The 24,828-nt window shown below is 40.2% G+C and overlaps 1 protein-coding gene across 4 annotated transcripts in view; it reads left to right on the top strand.

Moving 5' to 3' along the window:
- The first annotated feature begins 726 nt into the window (after positions 1-726).
- GATB (glutamyl-tRNA amidotransferase subunit B) overlaps positions 727-24,828 on the top strand; it is a 42,921-nt gene continuing 18,819 nt past the window's right edge. For 2 of the 4 annotated variants that reach the window (XM_032108279.1, XM_032108276.1), the window contains exons 1-6: positions 727-772; positions 2,863-3,013; positions 17,361-17,474; positions 20,524-20,722; positions 21,687-21,809; positions 24,659-24,772. In XM_032108279.1, coding sequence (XP_031964170.1) covers positions 750-772; positions 2,863-3,013; positions 17,361-17,474; positions 20,524-20,722; positions 21,687-21,809; positions 24,659-24,772 — 724 coding nt within the window. In that variant the 5' untranslated portion in view covers positions 727-749. Of the gene's footprint in view, positions 773-2,862; positions 3,014-7,813; positions 7,897-12,425; positions 12,692-17,360; positions 17,475-20,523; positions 20,723-21,686; positions 21,810-24,658; positions 24,773-24,828 lie in introns of those variants that run through there. The other 2 variants (XM_032108278.1, XM_032108277.1) reach the window with 2 other exon arrangements.

Raw genomic sequence — 24,828 nt, 5'->3', positions numbered from 1 at the left:
CAGCATCTCATATTAGAGCTTGGAAAGACAAGAGGTCATAAAGCTTCCAAGACGCTTTCAAGTGCTTGTGTGCACCACTGTCCCCTGCTGGAAGAAACCGGTCTCACTGACGGGTTTGTGACTGATCAGCTTCTCTTGGCGGTCGCTGACATAGCGCAAAGATGACATAAGCAGCAGCTCATGTTCATTCCCATTTAAGCTCCACAGGCCTGGGGCTTGGGATAGAAGGTCACCAATTCTATCATTTGTGCAATGTAGCTGCGTAAACATTAAAGATGTTTGCGTGTGCCCTGGACAAGACTCTTTATTACCACATACCATCCCCAGGCCTTGCTGAGACTTAACCTGGCTGCTCTATGTATGAGAAGTTAAGCTCCAATACCTCAGCCGCGTGGGACAGCATCATTTGATGCCCAAGGCTTGCAAAGGGCCGCCGATAAAACAGCAGCTGGTTTTATGTCAGCGTGAGCCCAGAAGAAAACCACATACAACCCATTTTGGGGGCCTGAACCACCTAAGGCGTTTTAAACAACAGCCAAAAGCAATCCTAGCTCCTCGCTTCCGCATTCCCGGGATAGTCAGGGGACCGGCGGACCCAGTTCCCGCCGGCGGGGCGGGGCGGGGGCGGTGCCACCGCGAGCGGCCTGACGGGAGTTGTAGTCCGCCCGCAGAGCCCGCGCTCCGCGCAGCCATCCCGGACTGCATTTCCCAGGGGGTGCTGCGGGCGCCTGGCAGCCGCCGGCAGGGCAATGGCGGCCGTGGCGGCGCGGGGGTGCGGCGGGGTCTGGCGCCGGGCGTGGCAGCGCGGCGCGGGGAGGCCGGGGGCCGGGCATGGTCCTTCCCCCCGCGGGCAGAGGGCTGTCGCCTGTAACGCGAAAGGCGGGGAGGTGCCGGCGGGGAAGAGCGGGTACGGTGCCGGAACGGCGCGGGTAGAAGGGTCGGTGGAGCTGATTCTGTCGTGGGGCGTCCCGCCGTCGGGGCGGAGCCGCCGGGCCGGCTCTGGGGCCCCGGGCTTGGGCACGGGAGCGGCGGTGACGGCAGCGGGGTCCGGTGTAAATGCCGGGTTCTGAGCGGTGTAAGGCATGCACAGCTTACTGGCAGCTGGCAGCGCCTGCTCAGCACGCGTTTATCTCGCACCTTCCGCAAAGCGCACACGGTAATTGCTGCGGCAGTGGGGCCGTGACCCCCTGACACGCTTGGCTGCGATAAGAGCGTGCAGCTCACGAGGCCTGAGCGTTCACGTGTGCCGAAAATGGACAGCGAGGGCCGCACCAGCTTTCATGAGCGTGTTTTCAAGGGTTATTCTAGTCCAAAAGAGGCTTTTTCTTCCAGTGGAGTATTGTGAAATTTGGGCAGTGTGCCTGAAACAGCATTTTATTTCTGCTGCAACTGAAAGTCAAGACCTGAACAAGTTCTCCTGTTCTCTGGTGTGCTGGGAGTTTCTCTCTACACAGCTGATTACTTCAAGAAAGTTGCGCAGGGAAGTAGCTGCTGATTCTTTAGAGACACAGATAAACACAGTCCTTGAACAAACACGGCGAGAAGTTCCAGGTGCCTCATCAGTGTTGTTAGGAGGATTGAAGGACTGACTGGCGCATGTACCTTTTTCTCTTGAGTGTAAGCCAAGGCACCGATTCAGCAAAGCACCTGGTGTAATTTTTAATACCATGTTATGACAGAAAGGCATTTCTGAAGAATGCAGGAAACAATAGAATAAATTTGCCTCTAAAATGTAAAAGAAAGCCCACATTATTTCTTAAAACTTGAGGCATCTGTATGATTAGTTGAAAATACCAAAGAATAATGCTATTTCAGTAAAAGAAAAATTACTAGCTTCTTTAAACATCTGAACCTAAATCTTCTACGATAATATTCTTCTTCCTAAAGCATCAATATAAGTGGCATCCGCATCACTAGTTTGCTGTTAGTAGGGATGTCCTCCGCTGTTGGAGGGCCGATGGAGAACTAAAACCTTGGCAATGGAGAAAGTTCACCTTTGGAAGGAACACTGTACTTGATATATTTGTTTGATGTTTTTCCACAGCTTGCTATCTCCTATAGCTATCTGGGTACTCATACTGCTGAAGGATTCTGCCATAGAAATGTGATTCCATCAATGAAATATTATTTGTGCCACTTCATTTGTTCAAGGCCAGATAATTACTTACAGAAACTGTCAAGCAAGTCATACTTTAAAGATGACCTTTTTCTCTTGTCCATATAAAGGTTATGGATGTGAGAATTGCAATTACTTTTTAGATGATATGGAGAAGCTTTATTCTGCAGAATACATTCAGAGAACATTAGCTCTCTAGTTGAAATTATGATTTCTCTATTACCAGATTACTAATGTTTATGCTAATATTCTACTAATGCTGCTCTGGAGAGCCACCTTTCCCAGCATGCAAGTGTCTATCTGACAAAGAATACATAATTTATTATGCCACCTGTCTGTTGGAGATTTTTCAAACTACCTGAGAAGTAATTCATATTTATGATGATTTGAGGATTTTCACGAGGCAGCAAATTAGGGTTCATCCAGCATGCAAGTGTGCCTCATTAATTTCTCAGAGATTTCTCGTGTAAGGAAAAGTTAAAAGTTTCAAATCATTAAATTTTTTTATGACATTCTTTTTTGCGTACAACACTGCCATATAGTCCCTGTAGCCTCTGTTCTCCAGTATCGCAGCACAACCTTTTCCATTACAGTGTAGGTGCATTTGCAACATTGTTTACAATGTCTTTACAATCACAATTTAATTTTTGTTAATAAACTAAGCATTCTTAATTCTGTTTCTGGCTGTTCATGGTTTTTAATGTCATCTATATTTAAATTGTTTCCCCCTTCTCTTTCCTTTTCAGCCTTGCTCCGTGGATACCAGTTGTGGGTCTGGAAATTCATGCACAGATCAGTTCCAAATCAAAACTCTTCTCTGGTTCCCAAGTCCAGTTTGCAGCACCTCCCAACTCTTTGGTATCTTTCTTTGATGCCTCTTTACCAGGAACTTTACCAGTAAGTTAAGCTACAATTTCATTTATATCAGGATTAATGTCAGACGACTTTGTGTATGTTTCTAATATTTTATTCTTCTTAGGATTTGACAATAGTCATACATATGACTACTTTTCTTTACCGTTCTGATTTCTGTTTGTTTCATAACATGAGATGCCTAGTACTGTTTCTTTTCAATTTCCTCACTCCCTAGTTATTGCCTCAGATACTTTATATCCCCTGCAAAGGAAAAAAATCAGGAGTGTCTCTTCAACATAGTGAATGGATCGTGGTATTTCTTTGAGGCCAGAGTGGGTGTGTTTGGTTAGTATGCCACACAGGAAATTCCTTAAATATGAGAGATGCTTAAAGCCCAGTGAGAGGAGAACATCTTTGATTTCTGAGTGGCCATTTGATGTTATTTTGCCATATGTTTGTTTATGTAGCTGTCATTTGCCATTTGGAATGTCTCACTGTGGAGTTACTTTGCTTCCTGAGTAGAAAGTCTCCAATTTAGGAAAGTGTCAACCATTCCTATTTCCAGAGCAATGCAATTATTAAAAAAAAAGTAATCTGTGTGAAACACTGTGGATTAATAGGTCAGAATAACTAGCTAGCACTTAGCAATAAGGTTTATTAGTGAAAACATAATAAGTGTTTGAATTCACAGCTTAATTATAACTGTGATGGCTATGACAGTACTGCTGTAAAATTCTCTGAGAATCTAACAAGTTTAACATAAAAATTAAAAAAAATTATAACATAAGCTCTTACAATACAGTGAAAATAAATATTGAATAGGCTTAGCATTGCCACATGCAACAAGTGTGCAGAGACTGTAGTGGGGTCCAATTATTTAATGCAGAAGTGTTTCACTGACTATATTCATTAAAGTGCAGGTTTGAATTCCAGTTACAGAAATGTATTTTTAAATCTAGTTGAAACTTTTCATCACCATAAAACAGCCTCAGATAATCTTCTAAAATTGAGAACTAACTTGTGGCTGGATTTCTAGGGTCTTGATGTATGTCATTATCATTAAAAAGAGAAATTTTTTAATTACTATTTTATTTTTATTTCTGTGTTTGCAAAGGTACTGAAAACTAAGGAAGTGAAGTTTAGATGCTAATAAAATTGGGATTTCACTCTGGTTGCAGCGGCAGTTCAGAGCTGAGTTTCAGATCTGACTATATGGAAATTCTGAAAACTTCATGGAGATAATGGGAATCTTATGCAATCATTTGGTTTTAGACGAGTCTAGCTAGACTTAAAGACAGAAAATTAGTTCCTTTCATTTGGGAGCAGGGCTAGGTTAGGTAGTCACAAAATCCAAACAGTTGAAGATTCTGGTTTTAGACCTTCTACTTAATCTTCTGTTAATGCACAGAAATTCTCTTGAATTGTCTACTGCTTATATTCAGTCAAGTAGAAAAGCTGTTCTTGAGTGAACAAAAATGAATATTTATGAGGAATTTTTCTGTATGTTACTATTTATCAAGGGTGCTGTGTGTGTGTGTGTGTGTTTGTCTTTTCTCTTTATTAATGAGGCTTTAAAACAAGGCTTGGTATGACCTTTGTGAGAAGACCTCAGTACATGTGGGCTTTGATGGAGAATATAACTGCACCTGAGAAGAAAAAATCCAGAATCGTTAGGTTAATTTTAAAGTAGCAATGCTATGTTAGGTTCTACCAGCTGCTTTTATCTATACAAAGAGAAGAAAGATTTTTCTTACTGTAGTAGTGGTGAAAATAGAGTTGAAAGTGGATGTTACAAAATACATGTTTGTGCATGTTAGAATGTGATGCAAAATCCAGTCAGTAGTCATAGCTTTACTTTCCCATTGTACTTGCTGCACAGGAATTAATGTGAGAGACCAGCATTTGTTCTGGAATCAGTTGGGCTTGTTTTCTGTATGTAAGTTTGTACATGGCAATAGTATCTGAAGCAGAATTGGATTTTGGTAAATTTTGAAAGATGGAAGGTCATTTTTGAAAATTGGAAATATTTGTAGAATAAACCCAAACAAAAAAAAAAAAAAGCCATTTTAACAAATATTTGGTTATTGCCTGATAAGACTACTTAGAAGGTAAATATTCGGCCTTTCCTTTGGATGCCGTTTTGTTGAGAAATGAAAAAAATAGCAGCAAAGTTTTTATGCAATAGTTGTGCTGTCTCTAGAAGAGAAAGACTGCTGTTTTAAACTGAGAACTATAGGGACAGTTTTCAGCGTCACAGGGATTTAAATTTACTGTGTGACTACGAGGTGGTTGTGATAGAGAGCCATGCTAGTATTTGTTCCTTCACAATGGGACCAGAAATGATGGTGCTAAAGGGAGCTTTTCAGGTTGCTGTGCATTTCTGGGTCACCAGTAAGTGTTGGTGTGAGCCTTTGCTGTGCTCTGCACAGGAGAGGTGAAGCTAGAAGAATGTGTTTAAGCCCTCCATCTTTCCTCTTTATATTTGCTTCTTGTAAGGTTAATACAGCTTATTTTATGCTTCTGCTGCAAGTAGGCCTTGGGAGGGTCATCACAGTGGAAGTGGCATAGCCATTTCACTGTGTTGTTCTCATAAAGTGCCTCTGAGAGACAGCTACAGGTGAGAAGAGCTATGCAGGTGCCCTTCTATTTGGCATGAGATGGAAAAAAATTATTATAGAGTAATAGAATTATGAGATGGTTTGAGTGCATGGGACCTTAAAGAGCATCTGGTTCCAGCCCCGCTACCATGGGCACACCTTCCACTAGACCAGGTTGCTTACAGCTCCATCCAGCCTGGCCTTGAACACTTCCAGGGATGGGGTACACATAGCTTCTCTGGGCAGCCTGTGCCAGTGCCTCACCACCTTCACAGTCAAGAATTTCTTTGTAACATCTAATCTAAACCTGACGTGTGTCAATTTAAAACCATGTCCTATCATTCCAGGTCCTTGTAAAATGTCCCTGTGGCTCTCTTGTAGGCCCTGTTTAGGTACTGGAAAATGCTGTAAGGTCTCTCCAGAGCTTTCTCAATGCTGAACAACCCCAACTCTCTCAGCCTGTCTTCATAGAAGAGGTGTTCCAGCCTTCTGGTTGTCTTCATGGCCCTCCTTGGACCCTCTCCAATAGGTGTCCCTCTTATGTTGGGCGTCCCAGAGCTGGATGCAGCACACGAGGTGGGAACTCACAAGAGTGGAGTAGAGGGGCAGAATCACCTCCCTTGACCTGCTGCCCATGGGGCTTTGGATGTAGCCCAGAACACAATTGGCTTTCTGGATTACAGGTGTGCTTTCCTGGCTCATGCTGAGCATCTTCTCAACCAACACCCCCAAGTCCTTCTCCTTGGGGCTGTTCTCAATCCATTCTCTGCCCAGCCTATATTGGTGCATGGGATTGCCCTGATTCAGGTGCAGGACTTCACACTTGACCTTGTTGAACTTCGTGAGGTTTGCACATGCCCACCTCTCAGGCCTGTCCAGATCGCTCTGGATGGCATCCCTGCCCTCCAGCATGTTGACCACACCACACAGCTTGTTGTCAGCAGTGGACTTGCTGAGAATGCACCTGATCCCACTGTCCCTGTCACTGACAAAGATATCAAACAGCTCCAGTCCCAATAGCAACCCCTGAACACCACTCGTCACTGGTCTCCACCTGGACATTGAACTGTTAACCATAGCTCTTTTAGTGCCACCATCCAGCCAATTCCTTGTCCACTGAGTTGTCCATCTGCCAAATCCATGTCTCTCCAGTTTAGAGACAGTGATGTCTTGTGGGACAGTGTCAAATGCTTTGCACAAGTCTGAGTAGACAATGTCAGTTGCTCTTCTTATCCACCAACTCTATAACCCTTTTGTAGAAGGCCACCAAATTCATCAGGTGTGATTTGCCTTTGTGAAGTTTTTTGGCTGTCAGTAACCACCTAATTATTTTACATGTGTCTTGGCATAGTTTTCTTCTGCTCCATAATCTTGCCAGGCACTAAAATAAGATGGGCCAGCTGAGACTGACTGATGTGTCAAACCTTTGATTAATAAAGGGGGTTTGGAAATAGCAGGACTGCATGGCACATCCCATGCTAATCGGCACACTTTTTGTGCACTGTGGTGATGAAGCCCCTCACCACCAGATGTGATAGCATCTTACTCAAATTACTACAGTGCTCTCCTTTCTTTGGGACTGCATCTGACTATATACATTTCATTTCATGTAATGCAATTTGCAAAAGCCTGGGGCTTTTACCTTCTGAATGGACTTGGCAATGATCTTGGCTTGGTATCTTCAGAAGACCTATTATAAAGGAAATATTACTCTATACATGGTAGCAAATAGTGCATTATACCTGCAGACTGGACTAAAATTCTTCTGAGGATCCATAAAGGTGGTTGCCCTCCCAATCCAATTTAGCCTCTGAAAATTCTGAGAGGCTTTATAAAGGTTTTTAAAGCTAAAACTATGCTCACAGAAAAAGAATCCATGATTATCTATTTTCATGATGGAGGTGGCTGACTAAAAGTTAATTATAGCTCAGCCACAGAAATAAGATAGTAGATCTAGCAGCTAAAGGCTGAAACCTTTTTGTCGGTGCTTAGTCTTTGTCGCACATTTTACGTTTGTCTCCTGCATGAGTGAAGTGAAACCGTGATCCTCTTGTAGGCAGTCGTTTGTAGGCAAGTATATAAAGAAATAATCTAGGATTTACATAACCAAGGTTTAAATTAATAAGATTTGAATATTAGCCCTACAGTCTTAAATATTTTGAACTTTTTGATATCTTCTCATGCATTTGAATTTCATTCTCCTTGTAGTGTGAACAGCATCTGTTTTATCTTTTTTTTACAACAGACTTTTCAGAAACACTTGGTAATGATCAAGCTCTTTTTCCAATGAAGAAAAGTTGAATACCTTCTGACCTCAGAAGAAACAGAGTAAGAGCTGTAGAATGTCATGTGAGATGCATGGTTTTATCTGAACAAATAATTTTCTCCTTTTCCATCTGTTAAACAGTATAGAGGGGCATGTTTTAGTTCTGCTTTATCTTCTCTCACTTGTATAGTGACAGTTGGGCAACCAGATCACTCCTTTTCATGGGAGAGTGCAATGCTAGAGCAGCTTTAGCCCTTGTCTCTTCTGGCAGTGCAGCTCTGGCACCTTCAGCTCCAAGCTCGGGCTTGTCCGGAGCTAGCAGATGCCGGCGCAGCACTGCGCAGTCGCTGACAGCGTGTCTGTCAGGCTGTTGCCTTGCAGTGCTGGGCTGCCCAGGCATGTGACAGGGCTAATACCAGTTTGGGATTAGAGAGGGTGTTTCCATCTGTTCTTGGCAGTGGCAGGTACCCAGTGTTCTTCTAGATGTTTTGGGTGATGGATTATCAGACTTAAATAACATCTACAGTTCATCAGAATATACAGGATTTATCTGATGCGTTTTCTTTCAAAGGCTCTGAGAGGTTTGTGTGAGATTTTGGTGCATCTGTCTGTCAGCTATTCGTACTGGAACAGAGACAGCATTTGAGACCAGAATTTATACTTTACTAGCTTGAAACTAGATTTTTTTGATATCCTGTGCCTGTTAAATCTGGAGATTGCAACAGCTGCTTTACCAACTTGTGATTTCAGTTTTGTTTTGACATTCCTGCCGGCATGCATGTGAATTTACTCCCTTCTTGTACTACTTTGTTTTGAAAAAAAGCCTGCTTCTCAGCTTGACTTTTGATAACTACAGTTTTAATTGCATGCACATTTCATGGGGAACTGAACAATCTTCTGATCATTGTATGGATGTTTTTTTAGCTTCCATTACATAATTTTTCTTCTTTTCTTTGAAACCATATGATGGCTAGGTTTTGTATCCATGAGCTCTCCTAAAATCAGTGGCAATGCCTGATGAAAGAATTGAGTTCATGCTTGTTTTAAACCATTTGCCTATGTCTAGGTTCACTTAAACTCCTCATTACTTATTTCACTAAAACTGTAGTAATTGTACTTAGGAGAAAAAAGACTTTTTTTTTTTTTTTTAGAATTTGATGGTACCTTTCTGTTGCAGTCCTTTCTTTCCTGATAATATTTGGGTTTGTGACATGCATTGTATGGTCAGTGCTTAAGAGTCTTTTCTTGCTCACATAGTCCCAGCTTGCTGGGCTTGCAGTCCAGAAAGCTTCTATAAAGAAAATCTCACATAATTTAGAAAAAGAGTAGAGGAGTGAATTAGGCTTTTAAACCATTGCTCCCTGAGGATGCCATTGTGGTTCATAGACCCTTAAATGTTCAAGTTCATGGTGAATTAAAGCCTGCCTACAGAATTTCAAACTATTATTCAGTTCAAAGCTGTTGTACTGGTCAGAAGAGGCCTTTGAAAGATGAGTGATGCTGGCTTTGGGTGACTTTCAGGACTGGGTTATGGTACAGGTTGTTTCTCATTCTATTTCTTTGCATTCCATAGGATCATTCGCAGCCCCGGGGTTACCTGTGGAACCAAACTCCTTCATTGGGGTCTGAGAAAGTAATAGTTCCTCCATTACTGCAGTTGCTTAGGTTGACTTTATGTCATACTTAGGCCATTTCTTCTGGAGAAGTCTCTGCTCTTGTGTATTGAAGTATTTGGTGACATTTGTTGCTCCTCTCTCAAGCTTTGAAGGAGTCCCTCGTAACATTTTCTCTCAGTTTTTGTTATGTCTCATATATGTGTGGGTATTTCTGACACTCATTCTGGGTATTTTAATCTTTTTGTCAATGTTAACAATTCAGGTAGGGCTGTCTCCTTAGCACCTCAGTAACTGTTGAGCTCTCTTTTCTTGTTGGCTTTATTGTTCATCCTTAACAAGTCCCTCTGGCTGATGCAAACTTGCCAGTTAGAATGACATTGAGTTGATTAAACATCTTGTTATCACCTATTTCAGTAGATCCTTCAATGTATCAATGATGTTGTCTATGTGTTTTCTCTTTCCTCATTTTGTGTTGTTTCTTTTTAATCACTTCACCTTTTGCTTTGCACAGGTATTTTTCCACTTCTTAGTGGGGGAGCAGGAATTGATAGTATCTTGTTTCCTTTCTTTCACACAGTCCTGTTACTGCAGTTATTGTGCCATCTTTGACTCTTTTGGACAGCACAACCACTACATGACATGTTGGTGTCCCCCCTTTCTGAATTCAGGTGGAAATTGCTGCTGAAATGCACATTAGCTTTTTGCAGTAGCTTTTCTGAGTGGGCTGGGAATTTCTTTAAGTTGGACCTGAGAGGAGATTTATTGTTGCAAATTTCTATTACCTCTGTTATCAGTCACTATAGGTGCTCTGCTGTCCTTAAGTGTTTGATTTGATTTAGTTTTCTCACAGTATGTAGACAGTCTGGTTCCAGGTGCCTCCATTTGAGGAAATCCAAGGTGGTGTGTTGTATATATGTGTATGTAAGCAGTGCTCTCTAAAGCAAAAGTTTCATGGTTCTACCAATTTCTTAGCATTTTAACTTTGCAAATGGAGATCTTGCTACCATTCTTCTTCTTAACAATTGTTTCTTTGAAGAGTTTTTCTTTAAAAGGTGTTTAGGGAAGCATTGTCCAACAGTAATGACCAATAATTTTCGACTGGATCTTTGTTCTCTTCATGGTTAGCTGTCTGGTATGTAATGTTGCATAACTGTCAGGTTTATGTATTTTGTTTGAAACTTACCTTGGTGCAGTTAGGCTGTAATTGGTTACTGGGGTAAAATTAATTTCTTTGTGGTCTCTCTGATTATCAGTCACCTTGTCACCTTAAATATGACTGATTCTGAGAGGATTATGTAAACTTCTGCAAGTGATGGTTATTAGTTACATAAGCAGATTTTGCCACAAGGACCATTGTTTTCTATACAGAAATGCTGGTTTTGCCACTTGCTGCCAAGTTCAGCTAAATTTCCCTCAAAAAAGTTTTAGGCTTGTAGAGGGTTTTTATGAATGTATTAGCAAGCATATGAAGAGGAAATTATCAATTTAGTCTCCCCGCTGATCTCAGCTTTATTTGGGCTTCTGCTCTTCAGATACTTGTGACACTTTATACTCATTTTGGGATGTTTGGTGAAATGAGAAGATGGGGGAGTCACAGGGGAGAGAGTTTTGGGGGTCAATGCTTAGGTAAAACAAACTAGGGATATTATTTAAAGGAAATTAGTCTCTGTTGGTTCTGCTGTTCCAGAACAACTTTGTTAAAAGCGAATAATTTCAGTTTGCTCTCTTATAATTTCTCTCAAATAATTTCCTAATAGCTCTTTGCAAGACTTGTTGCATTATGTCACCTAATGTTTTCCTGATTTAGTATCATCTTTTATCTATGTGTAAAAGACCACTTCTGGTTTACTCCCAATTTGTGTGTTTTGCTCTCTTAAGAGATCTGAGTCAGGATCTCTTTCTGCAGGGAAAAGATGGCTGAGGAACAAATAACCATGTTTTGGGAGACAGCAGCTGGAGAAAAAAGGAATGAGGGAGTTGGAGCAAATGGCTGAGTGTTTAGTGTGTGTTTAGTGGGGGCTCTCATATACACAAAGATTGCAAGAAGGAGTAGATGGCAGATAGCCAAGACTTAGAAATAATAGAAAATGACAGTAAATGGGTATCAAAGGTCAGAATTTGTTACAACTCAGAAAACCACAGAGCTGGCTTTCACCAAGGCTACAAGCAAAGGACCATCTGCAAGGAGAAACAGGGCGGGGGTTGGTTTACAAACTATTTTGTCCTAAATGCTCTGAAGTGTCTCCATTTAAGAAATCAAACAATCTATGTTATGTTGAAGAGGGCAGATGATATTCATGTTGAAAAGCCTTTTTTTTCTGGAACTCAGTGTAAGAAGAAAGGTCTGAGACAATTCTCCTCAAACCTCTTGTGCCTTTGGATTTGATCATAGTCTGTAACTTAAGTTTTAGCCGTTGCTCAGCCTCCTGCCTCCAGCAGCAATCAAATGTTATCACTGGATCTTCCTGTACTAAACGTGCCCTGGATCAGAGAGTATTAGCAGTGATTTAAATTTCAGCTGGCATAAGAGAGGGAGCATCCTTATGACAGGTCAAAAAACACCATGTGGCAGATGCAGAAGACTGATGTCAACGAGGAGAGCATGGATGTTAGAGGGGTACTGGACTTCTTTATGGGAACACCACACAAGCACAGCCTTTGCTTATGGATATCACGAACCACTGTATCACCGTTGTATTGTCCTGTCTTCCCTGTGGGCTCTCCTGTTTGGAACTGGTTCTGCAGGGTGGAACTTCATTTGGTTTTAGATACTGCTGATGGGATCAGAGATATGATCTGGATTGGCTGCTTCCCAGAAAACAGATTTATTCTGTGGTTTGCCCACACAGCAGTCTGAATGCATTTTTCCTTCTGCGTTTCTTTTAGCAACTCCTGTTGGGCTGAGAAACCTTAAAGTCTGTCATTATTGAAATATCTTTGCATCTGGTATTACCTTCTGTTTTTCTTGCTCCTAGGGGTCAGCATTTCTCCCTACTGCTGCTGCATTTTTCTCATAATCACTGACACTGGAAGATGCTTCCTCCATCCTAAGCCTTGTGATACAAGCTTTCAGGCTAGCTCTTCAGCTTTGAGAAAGTGTGCCCTCTTACTGTTTTGAGTACACCTCAAGTAGTGTGCTTGGGAGCTGGGTACTTCTTGATGTCACAACTGCCTGGTTTTAAGATATGACTGGAATCAATGCGTGCTGCATCACCGTAAGCCAGCTTTGCCATTAGACAAGGTTAGCAGTAATATGTTTTGTATAGTAATGTATAGCTTTGGTCCCAGACTGTGGAAAGGTAAAGTTACAAAGTGCATTAGGTATGTTTAATGGCCCTCATCGCCTTTGCTGTTTCAGCTTCTGAGTTGCCATTTTGTTCTCTTAAGCTGGAATCTCTTTTGATAAAGCTAAGATCTCAATTTAAAGTGTCTGGTGCTTCTTCCCCTTCTGTCTTGTCCCTTTCCTTAGGGATAAGAACATAATGCTCATACTGGGGCAGCAAACATGCCGTGAAGTAGATGCTGGACTAAGTGCACAGGACACTAAACTGAGGCTTTTAAAATTTTCCCTGAAATTTGAGACCTAAGTTTTGGAACAGAGGTTCTTTGAATACCCAAGAAATGACAGGACTTAGGTTGTCTTGTTTTTTAAATTTTTACTGTATTCTTCGGGGGATGGAGTCTGATTGTAACCTATTGAAATAAATGGCTCATTTGGGAATGGTCAGCTCTTGATGTATTGTATGTACATTGTGTACATGCATAGCTACAGTTGGTCCCTTCTCTGTGTGTGGGAGGATGCCAAGGCAGAATGCTGCAGAGCAGTAAGTACTCATCTACAGTGTCAGACTGAACAGCCACAATTACACTGGGACTAAATACGTATAAGGGTATTTTATTTTGAAGTTTAACTTATGATTGCACTTCAAAGAACCATATATTGCAGCAATTTGGTACTTTTAACACAGCTAGAATAGTAAGACTGAGTATATATCCATTAGTAGAAGCAAATAAAAATCAGAGTGAGATGAAATAGGAGTACTTGAAAATGTGATTAGATTTATCTGTTGAGGTTTCTGAAGATTAGTGTCTGGTCTACAGAGAGCTGGCTGAGTACCTTGTACTACTTCCTTCTTTCAGATATTATTTTGAATGAAAAGGAGCTAAAATTAAATGTTTCTTAGATAAACAGTCCTGCAGTTAATCTGATTAATGCTGATTTTTTCATGATTGTAAGTAGGACTGAAAGTCTTAAGATAGCCAATGAATATTAAATCTACTTTATTGAAATGTGTGACCTAGAATCAAAAACGTTAAAAATTTCTGGGGAATTATTTTGATTTTACTGGTTTTAGTACAAGGAATATTTTCTTCTGTAAGATAGGCTTCCTGGGTACAAGTGTTATTGCAGAGATTACTGGTTTTTTGTAAAAGGTAGAAAAAATAAACTTTTTCCAGGAGAGTTATCTAGATGTTTCTTCTTTTTTTTCTCCCCAATTATCCTATATAATACTCATTAGCAAAACATACCTACCCTCTTTAAAATATAAACATGGTAATTTACTAAATATAGAAGCCTATACCTTTACTTAAAAGGGTGCCAAGTTTCTTTAATATATTAATATAAGGAGTAAACCTGTTGTTAAAGAAAAAGCTGTTAGAAAATTGCTTTTGGTGGGAATTTGTGCCATTAAAGGTACTGTATATAGTTTTGTATAGCTATTGAATATTGTATTTGAAACTAAGGTCTTGACTAAACTGAACTTGCAAATAAAGATAAATTTTTTAAAGGAGTCTTTCCACTTGTGGACTAGATGTGAAGAATAGACAAGTAGCAGAAAAAGAGAGATCTTGGCTGGACTGTTATTTCATTCCTTTAGTGCTCAGTTACCATGGTGCTGTAGCAGGAGACCGTAGCTACAAGGGAAATGGTGCTGGTGTTGTGATGCCATTGTTAAGGTTTTTCATGAGTTTCCAATACAAACAACTTATATTTCCTTTTGTAACAGCTCTCTAGGATTTTCTTTAAATACTAGGAGGGATGCTTCCAATTTAGAAGACCAGAAATATTGAAGAAGTCTTTATAGACTACTGTATTTTGTCCATAGCTACTGCAGGAACTACACAGCTTGCTTTCAAGGCCAGCACTTTGCTAACACACCAGACAGGCAGCTTGTCAGTTCAAGCCAGTAATTTAAATCTTTGGTGCTAGTCAAAGCTGTCAACTTAATAACAGCTTCCTGCATAAACAAGCTGGAGGACTTACTCTAGGTCATTAGTATGGGAAGTTTCACATACTGAATTGATGTTTATCACTGCAGATTATTTGAAAAGCAAGGCTTGTTTGAAGGAAAGGTAGTAGTTTGCTTAAACAATTCTGCTTTGTGTTTACAACCTTGGTCATGGGAATGGGTAGTAAAAGTCACTTCAGAAATGAAGCAGTATTAGATAAGTTTTGATTTTTGAAGAAGAAGAGGGTCATCTGGTTGGTTTTGGGTTGTTTTTTTTTAAAGGCACACAGGGCAGAGAAAGCAGATTGGCATGGTAGCCATCTGAGTATGCCATAGCAGGAAAGATCTGCTTTGCAAGGCCTTCTCTCCCCACTGAGATCGGTGAAGGAATAGCACGGGGAGTTGAATGAGTAATGGTGCATATACAACAATTTGGCTACTATGATCCAGTACGCTGGGGATACATACACATCAGAGTCATCTAAATGCTTAGTAATACTACATAAAAAATAATCAATACTTCATGTTTTTATGCCAGTTTTTCCCCAGAGCCACCAAAATGTTTCATCAGCAGTTGAGCAAAAGGTTCTCTCTGGTATAAGTAGTATACATGGGGATTATTTTTTTCACCTCAAAACAGTGTTATCCCTTAGGATAATGAGTAAGATACACACTACCCTGTTTGAAGTAAAAATTGAAGGGCAATGAAGTGCTATGAAGCTTTCACTGGTTGTGACCCAGGAGCTGGGTTTTGTCTTGTTCACTGGTTGCTGTCAGTCACAGCCCCTGCACCATCAGGAATTGTAGCAGGATACTGGTTCACTGCTTTGAAGCAGTGGTGTTTTGAGTCCACCAGTCCTTATGGAGGCTTAATGGGTTTCTGGTGGCCAGTTTGTAAAGGACTGACTGGCATGGTCCTCACTAATTTGTAAAGCTGAACAGGATTATGCCATAAGGCTTTAGTAGGAGGAAATTTGCCTGCATATTTAGAAATAGGATGATATTTTAAACATTGAACAGTTTGACTAGCACTGTTACAGAATTCCTTAAACAGTAAAAAAAAAAGTGTCTGTACTGTCTGGAGGCATTTAATTATTGAAAACAGAAGCATCTACTATATAATGAATTGCAGTTATGCTACTAAAATAAATTAATATTTTGTAGTTACCAATTTTCTTTAGATTAGAGTCAGGACTAATTGTATTCGTTTTTCTGTGAATCAGTATTTCAAAGGGAGATTGTTCTTCCTTTTTTTTTGTCTAGAATTTGCTTTATGTATCTCTTAAATTTTTTAATAAGTAAAATATGCCTGAACAGATGATGTGTTCTAGTTAGCCATATATAGCTACACTAAAGATCTGAAAGTTCCCTTGTTAAATGTCTTAAATATTTAATTTCTTTTCTGTATAAGCAATTTTTAAGTTTTGGTTACATGAAGAGTTGCCCATATCCTCTCTTACTATTTTGATTTTTAAAAACTAAATGAGTAAAATATTCGTTTTCTGGCTGAAGATGTGGGATGATGGGAAATGTACAGCTGCTTAATATGTTTTCAGAAATCAGGCTGGAGAATATAAAAAGTAAATAGTGTCAGAAACATGGAAGAAAATATTATTTAAGCCTTTTATGTTCTGGTCAATGCAGATGAAGTCATGTACATTCTTTTACATAATGTGCTCCTTTAATGGTCCTTCTGGAAATAGACTTCTTGGCAGCTGTACAGTGCAGAACAAGATGGATAAAGTTCTGTTCCTGTTTCAAAATGCTGTAAGTGTGAGCATGTCAGAATTGTACTAAGACAAATTCAGTCTTTTTTCCTTTTCAGTTTCATCCATTTGATGTTAGTTAAACGAACTGTTAAATTAATGAGAGCACATCTGAAAAAAACCATCATTTGTCAGGACTTTTTGGAGTGAAATTTTCTTTCTCCTCTGGATCCTGACCCTTCTGGGGAGATGGAAGGGTGTAGTGTGGAGAGTGATGGGTCCATGGTGAAGAATTGCATTTAACTCCTTTATTTCTTTGTGAAGGCCTTTCTGGGTCTTCAGACCACATGGCATTCTGCAAAAACCTTAATCACATGGGTTTCTTGGGTACTGGAAACGTGTATACTTGTAGCCATGGGATCAATTGCTGTCTTTTGGGTTCTGTTTTAGCAAAGATGTAAGTGTGCATCATTTCATCCTGGTTAAGCAAAGTATTAAAATCTGTGGTATGTGTAGACACTCCTAAATTCACTGTGGCTCTGGTTACAGGTGTTCTGAAGTGTTCTACTGTAACAGCACTGCAGTCCCTAATGCAAATCCCCTGTGCTTCAAATTCCCAGTATGAGCTGACAGCTGGTTACAAGTCAGTTATCATGTGCTGTGATTTGTCTCTTGTACCCTCAAAGATTCAAAAGCACTGAATTTTTGCAAAAGTAGCAAGCCAGAACAGTGCACACCTCCATATGTGGTATGACAAAATGACTGAATAGCTTGTTTTTTCATCTTAAAGCTTTGCAGATTTATAGCTACCACAACTTTAATGATGAATAAGAGCTACCCACGCAAAGAAAGAGATCTAATGATGACTGAAGACAAGAGAAATTGAATATATGCTCCTTATAAGGCAGTGTGTGGGAGACACATTTGTAACATACTGAGTATCTGAGCAAAACCATGTGTCATGTTTCCTTAGGTTCTCAACAGGAGATGTGTAGAAGCAGCAGTGATGACAGGCCTGGCACTCAACTGCAGCATAAACAAGAAGTCCTTGTTTGACAGAAAACACTACTTCTATGCAGATCTGCCTGTAAGTATGCAGTATGGCTGGTCCCTCCTGGGCTGTAGGAAGGACAAGTCTGGAGTACGGATGGCAGCAGGGGAGGAGTGAAGAGATGCTTTTTCTGTTTTCAGTCAGTGCTCTGCTCACCCCAACAGGATGCTGCACTGTGCCCTGATGGAATAGGCAGCTGTACCCTGGTGCTTGCTGATTGAATATGATTGCTCTGATTGCTGACTCCTTGCTTAGCTGCACAATTCCAGTAGCCTAATGTAATTGAATTGGGAGCTGGAGCTGCTTTGTCCCTTAAGTTGTCCGTGCCTGGTGTTTTGTACCAATCGTCTGTTAGGGTAAAAGCAGTCTGGTAATAGTCCTTCATTTAAAGTGAATGTATAACAAACACAGGTTCCAGTGGAATAAACACAGTAGTGGCTTCTTTGTGTGTGCTTAGGGACCTAAAAATATTTAATTTCCCTTCAAAACTTTCTCAGTCATAGTTCTAATAAATGAAAAAACCAAAACAACTGAGAAATCGAGTCTTTGCAGTATGGTTTGTCGGTGGATTTCATATTGGGTAGAAGGTGCCACTGGAAGTCAAATGCATTTTGCTGCACTTGATATGGATGTTGAAATACTGAAATAATTTAAGAACATGACTTCTGTCCTTGCAACAGGATGCAGCAGTGTTTGAGCCTCTTTTTCTTTCTAATGACATTAAACGCTTCTAATTTTTAACTTATTTTTGCATCAGCTTATTTGTACTGAATGTTTCACTTTAACACTAATCTGTCAAAGGGAGGAAGCTATTTTTGGTTTCTCTGGTTTTGGGGGTGAAGATCTGATGACATTACAATAAAAGTATGTGGGTTTATTTTATCTGGGAAAGATCAGGCATGTTAGCTTATCCTCTCTGTGGGTGAGGAGTCTCAGAGATCCAGAGAAGCAGAGTGGGAGACCTCTCAGATCCCAGATGAATCTGTAGAGGTGCTGTATTATTAACCAAATCACTTTCTTTCCCACTCTTGTTCAGACATTGAAAGTATTTTGAAGTTACACAAAACATTTTCAAATACAATTGCTCCCACCTTAGAATTATATTATAGTTGTCCGCTGGAGACCTGGATCTCAGAAGAGATTTCTGGTTTATTTTCTTCTAGGTTGGGAACTTGTGGCTCTTCCGTGAAGTTGCTATAATTTTGATTTGGTTTCTGGGGATAACTTTGCAAATATTTGTAAGCCATTAAGAGGCCCTTTTATTGGGAGCTCTGTAGTGACCTGCTGGGAATGTGAAAAACAAACTTAGGAGTTTGAATTGTCAGTACTTTTTCTTAAACTTGTAGAACTATCTTAAAGCCCATTTCAAGACCTGAAGGGAAAAAGGTGAAATAGCAGGAAATAAACATGATTTTCGAAATTCCTTTTCTTGAAGAAACATCAAAAACATCACAGACTTGTTTGCAAATTACCTTTAGTGCTTACTTAACTGAATTGAAATCACTCTCATATTCTTGTGATGTCTGCTGCTATCAGTCTGCTGCATAGCAGCTATATGGATGAATGTTGTCATGGGAAAGAATCCACATCTGTGTGTCTGAGAGAACAGTTGAGGTGGAAGAAACTGTGGGACTCTGCAGACATGAGTTACAAGATCCTCTGGTCACATGAGCATGGAAATTTGGTCAGGGAAATGCTGACACATTTTATTAGCTTGAAACATGTAATTCTGGCTTTTTACTGACTTCTGCAGTTTAAACACTGACAATAAACTGCCTGACCTGCGTTTCATAGTGAACAGTCTAGTGAGGAACCCTGTAATAAGATGCAGAGTTTAGGCTAATGAGCTGAATAGAACAGATAAATCCAGCTCTTAGGGTCATTTGACAATGGGATTATTGTTACTCTTGAAAATGGGGCTTTGGATGGGAAATGGGATTCATATTATTTATTGTCACTCAATATTTCAGGCTTTAAAAAAATCATTTTAATGCTAAGTTTTAGGAGATGAGAAGAGCTGTGTTATTAGCATAGGCTGCAGAGAGTCAGTTATTTTATTTTTCTTACAGTGATTATGTCTAGAAGGTCATGCACTTCACTGCATATATAAATTGGGGTGTTGACAGGGCCAGACTGTTGTTCTCCACTCCAGTGCCCTGGGATTCACCATCTCTGCATTTCAGAGTAAGCTCGTTATCCCTGCAAAATATGCAGATACTCCTCCCAAATCATTTGCATGTGGCAGATTTTTTTTTAATTTTCACCACTAGTGCCATAGGCAGGTGAGGAAGGGGGAAACAAAGGGGACCCCACCTCAGCTGTCATTGATTTGCTTCTGTGTTTTTACATCATTGCAATTATTCCAATACCTTGTTACTGGCAGCCACTTTTTTGGCCAGCAGTTTCCCTTTGAGTGGAGTCCCAGGCATGAGGTGGCATTTATCAGCTGTGTGCCTTACGTGGGGTTGCAGTGTCTTGTCTTTTAAATTGCTACATTAATGAAATGGAGTTTTCTCATTTTTTTGATTTCCACACCTGCACCCCTTCCCTCTCCTCCCCTCTAATGAGTATAGTTTGGAACAGACAGAGAGGGATATTCAGCCTGTTGGGAGGATGAGGGATATCCCCAGCTTGGGAATGGAAGTACAGTAACTGGCTTCAAACAAGATCTAATATCATCGTGGAACCACAGGCATGGAAGAACCTCCTCCAGTCCATATCCTGCACCAGGGCAGTATCAGAGAAGTTTGTCATCCTTGGCAAGAGATTGTGCAGTTGATTATTGATAACTTCAGCATTAGTAGGGTATCATATATTTGTCTGTATTGAGGAGTCCTTGTATTTTTTCCAGACTTCCAGCTTCTTACTGTTATCTTGAATTCTAGGCTCATCTTCTAGCTTGCCTCCTCTTCATCTGACCAAAATAACTTTTGAATTTACATGTCCTTGTATTCTCTCCTCTTATATAGGTCACTATAAAAGATGTTGCATTTTCAGTTTTGTTCTTAGTCAATAATACTTGCACTTGGTCTGCTGTCTGAAAAGTGAATGTTTCATTTGAGTATAAAGCTAATTTTGTTGACAGGCTGGCTATCAAATCACTCAGCAAAGAGTTCCTATTGCAGTGAATGGAAGTCTGTCATACAGTCTCTGCATAGACAACAAGATGAGCCAGATGGTCACCAAAACTGTGAGGATCAAACAAATTCAGTTGGAGCAAGACAGTGGAAAAAGTCTCCATGATGACACAAGGAGCCAGACTCTTGTGGACTTGAATAGGGCTGGTAGGCTTGGATTATTTTCCTATTTTTCTCCTCCTTTTGGGGTAAGATGAGTCTTTAAAGGTAAATGGGTGACAGGAGACAGACAAAAAATAAGAACAGCTTTATGTCTCTCTCCTTGAAAAAATAATTCATAAAAATGACTGCTACGCTTGAAACAGATGAATACTTGATTTTTTCAATGGCCAGTAAACTTTCCCATTTGCTGTTGGTTGATGGCAATTGGCAGTAGCAAGTTAGAAATCTCTTGGCTCAAGTTTGCTCAAAACTGTGTCAGTCACATAGAGCCACTCAGCTATTTAAGCTCTGCACCGTATGTGTTGTTAAAAAAAGTAAAATATAACAGACCTAGTGAATCAACTTTGTGTATAGAAAGAGCAGCTGTTGGAATTTGTCAGACATTTCTTTTAATTATTAGCTTTGAAGAAATGTAGATTTTCTCTTTTAACTTGGAAATTGTAAGTGGAGTGGTCCAAAGGAGCACACAACATGGGCAGCAACCTAACTGGCCTAGCCTAACTGGGGCAAAGCACTCTGGTGTCTATTGAAGCTGAGGGCTGTGGCTGCTCTGCTTCCTTGAAAGTTAGGTCCTGAAGCTAAAAACTAGACTACATCTGTTTACAGTTCTGCCTGCTCCAAAATTAGTTTAAAATAAATAAATTTATGTGGAACCCGATTGGCTTTAAATTAGAGTTCTCAGAGGAATGGGTCCTTATGATCTGCATGTCATCAAAGGGTGGAGGGCTGTCTGCAGTTTGTCTGTTTCTTTAAAAAAATAGAAGGAAAAGTTTTTTAGCAGTCCGCAGCTAGGCCCATTGTGACAGTTACTAAATAATACATGGGGGTTTATGTATTTTTAGTATTTTCTTTAAAAAAGCCCAGGTTCTTTCATGTGTTTAGCCAGTTGCACTCTCATATGCCAAGATCAAAAGCTGTTGTTGAAATTTCCTGTCTCTTCCCCTGATAGGAGTCGGTCTCATGGAGGTTGTCATGGAGCCTGATATGTGCTGTGGGGAGGAAGCAGCTGCAGCAGTCAGAGAGCTTCAGCTCATTCTGCAAACACTTGGGAGCAGCCAGGCAGTCATGGCAGGTACTGAGGGGAGAAAGGCATGTTCCCTTGTCACCAGTAATTCTCTACATTTGCAGGGGTTTTGCAGCTTCTGGTTATTTTGCTCAGCAGTTGCTTATAATGTATAGCTTTTTCTAGCTGTTGTTTTTACAATCCTCAGAGTCTGTCCTAGTGTCTGCCATGCCTATAGGCCTGCCTTTGTCTGCAGAGCTTTGCCATGCTAGATGTTCTGTTTCCTCACAGAGTAATTTTACGGGGTAAAGCTAGGCAGGAAGAAATGTTCCCAGGGCTCTTGTGGTGCTTCTCCCAGTCTCTCTCCATCTTGCTTGCCACAGCACTGCAGCACAGAAGATCTGTAGTAAGGTTTAATTGTAGAGTATGGGAAGGACAAAGGGACAAAGTAGTGTGAGCAAGGATCATCTTCTAAGTGTCAGGTCTCAGCTAGTCATAAAATTGATGTAGGCAGTAAACTTGTGCCAGTGTCATGGATGAGACGGAGTAAACAACAGCATGTACAGAAATGGGTGGTGGGGTTAACTTTAGCCAAGATTGCCTATCTTTCTGAGACCACTTCCTTTTGTAGGAAACGTTGCTTCTGGCACCAGCTCTTCTTTCTGTAATTTTAAGGCCCCAATTTTCGTAATAGGTGATGTGCAGAAGCATAGCCTGCATTCAGGCAGGTGATTCTGTCTCATTAATTGGAAGATTCAGGTCATGCCATTTTCCTCAGTCTTAATGTTACCAAAATTTACAACCAGCCCACGGTTACAGGTAGCACGTAGCAGACATCTGCCTAAGAATTTAAAAGTGATTTCAGGCATTCATCCTCTCCACACATACCCACAATTAGCAGCTGCTTATTAGTGTTCATAGTGTAAGCTATATTTTTGCCTGTGACAGTTGGCCTCACTGTCTGGCAACAAATTCAGTCCATTATACAAGTGGATGTCTCCTGAAAAACTGAGTCAGAGTGGTCCATGCATTGCACAATAAATGGGATCCAATAAATGTTGGCTACTGATGCAATATAATTTAATGTAGTGGGAAATAATAATAGCTAGACATTATCTATTTCTCTGAATCTTTTCTCACACAAATGTCCCACATACCAAATAAGGCACAGTTGTCAGTATTAAGCAGCCAGTTTGGATGCTTCTTCAAGGGCCTTTGTGGGCATACATATGTACAATATATACAGTATTTAACTACTGAATTTGGTCCTGAGATTGCCATTGGAATTGCTTTATGATACCTTTTATCGCAGGGAGATTTCTGACTTTATAGGAGAATCCCAGTATTGGAAATATGTTTCTTCCAGGATAGTTAGCTATAACAGTATTTAGATTTTTTTTTTCTTTCTATGTGAAGGTTTTAGGGGCTTTTGCATGTACTGTGAAGACAAGTGCCCAATTTTATCAGGTGTTATTTCATTACCAACAAACAAATGAAAAGATGATTTCATTGTAAAGTGAAAGAAAAATAAGCTGGTCTTAAAGAAAAAAAGTGTTTTGTTTTGTTTTTTTAAGAACATTTTCAGCCTGCGTCTCCTTTTGCTTATGCCTGATTAAGTTCATTGTCTGGTCACACTGACACCTACATCCAAGTAGAAACAGGTCACATCTCAAATGAAGCAAGAGCAGGACAAGACTATTCCTCCTTTGGAACAAGTACAAGTTTCACCCCAAAGAGGGAGCACATGCAAAACACTTCCCTTGAAAGAGATGTTGGGTCATTCCAGCATCTTTGTCTCATTTGCATGTCTGGCAGGGCTCTGTGAAGGCAGAGGAAATTAGTGTGCTGTCATCCAGCCTGCTTTTACAAATTGTACCAAGGCCTTGCCGGTCAATTTAAATCTATTGACCGGAATGGCTTCTGAAGCTGTAGCATCTTCACAGTGTTAACTGTGAGCCATTTTGCACTCTCATTTATAATGCTGTTGTATACAATCAGTAGGCATTTGTTTCTTTTTATCTGTATTTGAAATTTAAAAATGAATTTAAAAAAAAAAACCCACAGGGAAAGGCTACAGATGTTCACTGTGTAATATGGGGACAATAATGTTTCTTAACATTCCAGGATGTAATACAGCCTCTCCTGTTTGTGTATTCCCAGCAGTTGATAACTGTGGCAAGCCTTTTCTTCTCAGAAGAGATGTCTTTAGAGGGACAATACTTAGAAAGATACAATTATGATTTCCTTGTGGTTGAGTCATTAAAAATGTTTAAGGACATTGGTCCATTTTGGGCTGAGGGTGCATGATGCTTTTATATAAAACTTTGTACTGTTTTTGGCAGCCAGGGACATTTCGGGGGGTAAGATTGCAATTTCCTGAAGGAGAAGAAGAAAATTACAAAAAAATCCACTGCTTCTCACATTTGTCCTTGAGCTGTAAATTTCCAAGAACACCTTAGTAAATCTGTTCAACATAACCTTAAGTTCTTGTGTTCCATGCTAGGGTAGTATATATCCATCAAATTGTAATTCCAAAAGGTATTTTTGTGCTGCTTTGAGAGGAATGGAGGCTCACAATCCACCACTTTGCTTGTCTAATTCTGCCCTTTATTTAAGAGCTGTGAATCAGAAGCTCTTTTTACTGTATGGCTTAGAAGATCTGTGCTGCACTGCATCATGCAGTTTTCTGAGAGGAATTACGAGCAATGATTTAAAACTATTTTGAATGATACAAGGCAGTGGCTTGAGATGGAATGACAAACAGAAAGCTATGATGAAGTGGTCATTACTCCTTTCTGAACATAGAGAAATCTGCTACTAATGCTCTGCACATAACATGCAGTTTATTAATGCATGCCACGGTTTTTAACTCTACTGTTCAGGGCAGACTGTTCTGTTAATAAAATTTCCTTTTCCAGAGGGTCAGCTGAGAGTGGATGCCAATGTTTCTGTACATCACCCTGGAGAACCTTATGGAGTGAGGACTGAAGTGAAGAATATCAATAGCATACGATTTCTGGCAAAAGCAGTAGGTAAATGGTGGTTGTTTCATTACAATATTGTAGATATTTTATGTGGTCTGAGATAA

Source organism: Corvus moneduloides, chromosome 5, assembly GCF_009650955.1.
Source record: "Corvus moneduloides isolate bCorMon1 chromosome 5, bCorMon1.pri, whole genome shotgun sequence".
Lineage (NCBI taxonomy): Eukaryota > Metazoa > Chordata > Aves > Passeriformes > Corvidae > Corvus > Corvus moneduloides.
This window is presented reverse-complemented; position numbering and strand designations above follow the sequence as displayed.